This window comes from Myotis davidii, unplaced genomic scaffold, assembly GCF_000327345.1.
Source record: "Myotis davidii unplaced genomic scaffold, ASM32734v1 scaffold933, whole genome shotgun sequence".
Lineage (NCBI taxonomy): Eukaryota > Metazoa > Chordata > Mammalia > Chiroptera > Vespertilionidae > Myotis > Myotis davidii.
Genome location: NW_006285240.1, coordinates 552,959 through 559,711, shown reverse-complemented (window position 1 = coordinate 559,711; position 6,753 = coordinate 552,959). Strand labels below are relative to the sequence as shown.

Below are 6,753 nucleotides of genomic sequence, written 5' to 3'. Positions count from 1 at the left end.
GGAAAGATATGGGGGAAGGAACACAAAGCTTTCAAGTCCTCTTCAGCATGCCACTCTCTAGCATCTTCATGCATTCACCAACCTAGAAGCTCTCTGAACCCTGTGCTTTAGAGATTTTTTATGGAGGATTAATTGATTAAATAATAGGCCATGAGTCATTCACTCACCTCCAGCCCCTTTCCCCTCTCTAGAGTTCAGTGGGTTGAAATGGAAAGTTGCAACCCTCTGACCACATGGTTGATTCCCCTGGCAACTAGCCTTCATCCTGAGATTAGTTAGAAGCCCTCCATCACAAGTCATCTCATTAGCATACAAACAGATCATCACTTGAGAGATTCCAAAGGTTTTAGGAGCTGTGTGCCAGGAAATGGGGCAGAGACCAAATATTTCTCAACCTATGAACCAGGAGGTCACAGTTCGATTACCAGTCAGGGCACATGCCCGGGTTGTGGGCTCAGTCCTCAGTGTGAGGTGTGCAGGAGGCACCAAAAAATGATTCTCTCTCATCATCATCATATTCTCTCTCTCTCTCTCTCTATCTCTCTCTCTCTCTCTCTCTCTCTCTCTCTCTCTCTCTCTCTCTCTCTCTCTCTCTCTCTCTCTTTCTCTCTACCTCTCTCTCTCTCTCTCCCCCTCTTCCTCTATGAAATCAATAAAAATATTTAAAAAATAAAAAAAACTTTTATTAGAGCTCATAAAATACATTTTTGTTTTCAGGGAGAAGTTGCTGAAGTTACATTTGTAGGTGCTAACCCAAAGAATTCAGCAGAAAATCGGGTAAGCATCAATGATTCTTTTTATAAATTTAAATTCACCATTTAGCCTTTCATACACTTGACTATCCTTTTGGTTAACAACAGGAGGATTTTGCGGGTATGGGGGAAGTTTTAGTGGGAACAGGGAATGTGGAATTGAGTCTGGAAAATAAACATAGAAAACATTTCTCTGGCTCTACTTAGGACCAACTATAGCACAATGAGAATGACATTGTCTCCCGAGAAGATGTAAATTTAAATAAAATCTCATTTATGTATTCCAATCTAAAAATTCAACTACATTTGGTAGAATAATCAAAGGACCAAGAGTGCAGTGTCTCTTTGGCTCCCTCCTACTCCCTCTGGCTCCTCTCCTCCTACACTGCTGCCTCAGGTCCTGCCTCTACTGTTACGGGTAATCATGGATCTCTGAGTGGGGACATTCTCCTGGCTTGGAGCCCTGACACATGCGCTTTATTTTATCTTGCATCGTCCATTTCCTATTCTTTGCTACTGACTATAATAGGATAGTTATTTATTAATCTTAAAAAATGACACATCCCTAATGTGAAAACAGATAGTATAAAAGTGCTTAAGATAGAATGTGAAAGGACCCCTCTATTCATAAACCTTTTTAGAAGTCATCACTGTTAATAGTAGGTTACATATCATTTCATACCTTTTTGTTTTATCATACATATATACGATAAAGTGTATATATGTTATATGTCTATTAATAAAATGAAGTAATTTTACTTCTCTGCAACTCCCTTAGAGTGTTCTTGTAAGTACACAAGCAATAACCAGACACCTTCTATTATAAAGATTCAAAGAATAAATAAATATAGAGAAAAAAGGGAATGGGTATATGAAAGTGATTTCAAGGTCAGACACTCTATTGATAAGCCATTCTTCCCAGGACCCATTGTCACTTAGAAACCCAAATACCTTTCTTCCAAATGAGCCTTCCCACTTCTGTTCATTAAAATATTATTATTGCTGTGATAACAATAGTGGCAATATGGCATTATCTAAAGGGCATTGGGGAAAGTGTTCTGCTTCGGTAATTAAAATATACCTGTTTGAAATAATTTCTCTAGGCATTCAATCTGTGCCAGAGATTTACATGTTTATAACATTTTTCTGAGGAGGGCAAAGTGTTGTAGTAAAACTGCAGGAGTAGCTATCACCTGATATCCTTAGGGTGGAGAAATGTTCTCATCATGATCGCCATGGAGAAGTGGAAGAGCAGAATGCTTAAAGCACTGGAGTGAGAATAAAATTATTTCCTAAGAAGGCTCTGGGACTCAGCGTAAAACAGTTTCCAGTACCCTTTATTAGTAATAATCACCATATCCTCACCACTATTTATTGAAAGCTTACTATTTGCATGTACTAGGCTAAGTGTTTTATGTACATCATCATGTGAATCTAACTTAATCCTTGCTACTATTCAATGAATTACATTTTATTGTCCCTATTTTACTGAGGCCTAGAGAGATTAAGTAACTTTTATTAAATATTAACTAATTATGTAACTGGAAGAGATTAAGGTTAGGAGGTGGGAAAGGATAGTCATATAATTCACATATGCAGTGGCCAAGACTTGTTCTCTGATTTGTACTCTAGACTTAGGAACTAGAGCCCACTCTATTTTCTACCCCATCTAAAGCACTCCCCCCCCCCATGTCCCTCCGTTCTAATTGGCAAAAGAAGCTCTCTTTACACATAACCATGGTTATAAAAACTTCTCTATTGAATATAGTCCATCAGTTGATTAACTAGGAAATAATTTGAACTAATCCCCTGACCCAGCAGTAAGTAAGTGATCCATTCAGCAGAAGTTGATTCAAATACCTGTAAATGGCAGGTATCATGGGCTGTGATGGAGAAAGGTGGAGTAGATACAAGTCATGCCCTTAAGGACAACAATATAAGATTTTGGTGGTAAAATGGAGATTTATGGCCTTTATAGCATTTAATTTGTTATAATATTCAAATCTGTGCTTTATTTGAAGCCGGATTCTTGGTCTGAAAGAAATTATTATAGCCATTTTCCAATGGGAAAATAACATTTGCTTATGATGAGATTTCTAAAAATCCATGACAAAATATAGGAATTTCTTTTAGCATCCAAGGATAGAGAGGATTTATGCATTCTTTTCAATTCTTCCACTTGGGAAGGCATATTTACTAATAATTCATATACCTGGAGTTGGAAAGATGAGGAGACCCTTTTTCCCTCCTAAATCTTGAGGTGACTAGGGAAACTTTTGGAATATGGGTCAATTAACCTGTCATGAAAAGGTTTGATTTATGCCTTTTTGAAATCTCAACTTTTATTCTGTCTCTGTCCTCATTACCAAAATTTGCTATCAGCTCTGAAATTGTGCTTTATTTAAATTTCTTTAAAAAGTTATGGTTTTTTAATAGACTGGGTAAATTAACATTCTACAGATATTGCATCGAATGTTAAGAGGAACACTAAGAATTTGGGTGAAATTCTAATACATTTTTTACTCAAGGTATTGCTAGGTTAGCACCAAGGTAACAAGGGGAGTATTCACAGACAGGGTCCTTCTATGACTGTTCAGGGTCTGATCAGTTATGTTAATTGCATTTCAGACCCATCAGACTTTCCTCACTGTGGAGAAATATGAGGATGCTTCAGCGACATGGCAGGTGGTACATAATGATGCCTCCTGGGAGACTCGGTGAGCATGTCTATTGAATATTTTGTCTTTCAGGTCTTGAAAACAGTTGGTTAGTAATGTAGGGAAGACAAATGGGAAGACTAGCTCAATACATGATATTAATGATAGCAAATTCCCAAGGAGCTGTCCGGCCATATTTAGTTGATTTATTAGACCTCATTTTGATTCTGTTTTTCTACAAAACGGTGGTGTGTGCCTCTGGAAGATTAGGTGCTAATGAGGTTATGGCCTCCATTCTCATAAACATCTGTTAATTTTTTTTTCCATAGTCAAAGACATTATTCCTAAAAGCTGTCTAGCCTTCTTGCAAATTGGTTGAAAGGGGTGCTGGGTGAAGGTGATGAGAGAGCTCTGTAGAGCCTGGCATTCCTTCTGGAAAAAGAATGAGTCTGTACCCAACAAATATGGTGTGTTTGTATATGGTCCAGGATTCTTCATCTGAATTACCAAAACACAGGAGCTGAGTGTTTACATCAGAGAAAAGTACGCTCAGGGTCTTCAAAAGACACATTGCTGTGCCTGCTGTTACCAAATGCCTGAGCTGACTGGATATTTTGAAGATTAAAAACGTGTCTAAAATAAGACAATGTTTCTGTTCCCAATCTTACAAATTTCACCACAGGACAGTGGCATGGAAGTGGGGGACATTTTTGGCAATTTATTTCTAATTCAGATCACCTTAAACTAAGTGATTATTTGCATATTGGTTTGGTTCACATGGGTAACTGAAAATAGAGATTTGATAGCCATACCTAAATATGGGCATACCTTTCTCCTCTGATCTTTAGGACTCTAGGGCAGTGATGGCGAACCTTTTGAGCTCGGTGTGTCAGCATTTTGAAAAACCCTAACTTAACTCTGGTGCAGTGTCACATATAGAAATTTTTTGATATTTGCAACCATAGTAAAACAAAGACTTATAGTTTTGATATTTATTTTATAGATTTAAATGCCATTTAACAAAGAAAAATCAACCAAAAAAATGAGTTCGCGTGTCACCTCTGACACGCGTGTCATAGGTTTGCCATCACTGCTCTAAGGTATAGGTGGCTTAAAAACAAGGAGTAAAACCATATTTATTGTTAACATAAGGTTATACAGATAGGAAAAAGAGGCTGATTTGTTTTCAGAAGCCCCAGATCAGAATAGCAGTCCACACAGAGATGATGTCTAGCTCTGCTTGGCTCATCAGCAGCAGTTCAAGAGCACCAAGCTTCTGACTGAGAAACAGAATGTTGAGTCCAGGGGATTTACTCTCTCCATAACTGAGGATATCAGTCAATTAGCGCATCCTGTCTCGCTGTATCTAGAAGAGGATCTGAACCCCGTGTCCTGGTCTATAAGGACCAGTGTGATTTGACTCCGCCTGTTTCTGTCACCTAACCACACCCCCACAGTTTACTCTGTCCTAATTCCACTGACCTGGGTCCTGTTCCTTGGCTCTACCAAGTTTGTTCCTGCTTCGGACACTTTGCACTCTCTGTACCCTCTTCCTTTAAACATGTGCGGGCTCGGTTTAAATGATACCTCCTTGGAGATACCTGTCTTACTGATTTCACATACCAGTTATAAGGTTATTTGTGGTTTATTTGCTTATTGCCTTTTTTCTATCATTGAGAAACACAGAAACTTTGGACCATGTCTGTCTTGCTCACTACCGTGTCCTTAGAATAGAGTCTGGCACACATGCCATTAGAAGTGTCAGTTAAGGCTGAGGATGACAAGGCTAAAGGTGCTATAGCAGTTCTAAAGCAGGAGACACCCGTGTTCTGAATATCAGATAAGCCTTCCTGGGATGGCTAGAGTTTAGGACATTAGAAGATGGAACAGGCAAAAGTATTTCTACAAATGGCTGTTCCCTAAAGGTCCTTCTATAGGAAGGAAGTATTTATCTCTGTTCTGTTCATTGCTATACTCTGACTATCTAGACTAGTGCCTTGTTCATATTCATTTAATGAGTAATCATATGTTTTTCTAACCACACATTTTTTTTTAAAGAATAAAATGGGATTTGTTTGTTTGTTTCCTACCAACAGTTTCTATTGGCACAAGGGATTACTGGGTCATAGCAATGCAACGATACAATGGCATATTCCAGATACGGCCAAACCTGGGATCTACAGAATAAGATACTTTGGACACAATCGGAAGCAGGACTTTCTCAAGCCCGCTGTCATACTTTCATTTGAAAGTACTTCCCCTGATTTTGAAGTTGTAACTACTTAGTGAAAAGTTGGCACAGCAGTTAAAGTTTTGCTCTGTATAAATTATGTCACTGATTTTATATGAATGTAAACTATTCTGATGACTTCTACAGTTGTCCCAGTTTGGAGTTTACTGCTAATGGGACAGGTCTGGGTGTGTGTGTGTGTGTGTGTGTGTGTGTGTGTGTGTGTGTGTGTGATACGTATGTGTTCCATTTACCTTGCTCTAGCAATTTTTACCTCATGGTCTACAGCATGATTTCCCTTGGGAACTTGTGGCTGTTTAAAGCAACAGTTCTCCCTATATAAAGCCTCTGAAATGGAAGAGTGGTTGGAGATGTGTGAACAACGTTTAAACTATTTATTTATAGAGTTATTGAATGTTAGCACTGGAAAAGCTTAGAGAGATCACCTAGTTTGACCCTTCATTTTGCAGATGGGAAGCATAAAATTTTATGGATTTAAGATTAGCATAAACCTACTCGACCTTTCCCGTCAGTTACATTTAAAGAACAGTATATAAATATCAACCATAAATATATAAGCCCCGTTAGAGAAAGTAGCATGAAAACTAGCATGCCAGTGTTTCTGTATCGAGCACAGCCTTTCAGAGGAGTCACTCTGGGGTTGATGTGCCCAATCCAGGTTTATCATTGATGCACAAATCATTTCTGGAATTGCCTTCAGAGCCCACTTACAGAAAGTGAGACTTGTAATATTTGGATTATGCCTTGTGTTTCCCTAAGTGCCCTTATCCCACTCAATTATATCTCTTATTCCCAAGACTTGTTCTCAGTGATTTTGACCATTCTCTCTTATCCAGTTTACCCCCCAAACCACAAAGCTTTGCTTTAAGTGTAGATATTAAAATGAAAGTGATGTTGACTTAGAAGGGAGTCCTCAAAGGGGAGGCTTTAAATTCATGTTCTTCTATCGCTCACTCACTCACTTGGTTATGGACCCATTCAATCATGACATATTTATTAAGTCCTATTCTCATACTCAGCATCGCACAAGTGTCTGGTACAATGACAGTTGACAGTTGGTGAGCTCAATTCGTGAGACCGTATTTTGGATGAA

General features: G+C 38.5%; 1 protein-coding gene across 1 annotated transcript in view; it reads left to right on the top strand.

Annotated features, from left to right (window-relative positions):
* Positions 1 to 5,753, top strand: part of ASAH2 (N-acylsphingosine amidohydrolase (non-lysosomal ceramidase) 2) — a 98,632-nt gene extending 92,879 nt beyond the window's left edge. The window contains exons 20-22 of the mRNA XM_006755840.2: positions 718 to 777; positions 3,381 to 3,469; positions 5,506 to 5,753. Coding sequence (XP_006755903.1) covers positions 718 to 777; positions 3,381 to 3,469; positions 5,506 to 5,695 — 339 coding nt within the window. The 3' untranslated portion in view covers positions 5,696 to 5,753. The remainder of the gene's footprint in view (positions 1 to 717; positions 778 to 3,380; positions 3,470 to 5,505) is intronic.
* The last annotated feature ends 1,000 nt before the right edge of the window (positions 5,754 to 6,753 follow it).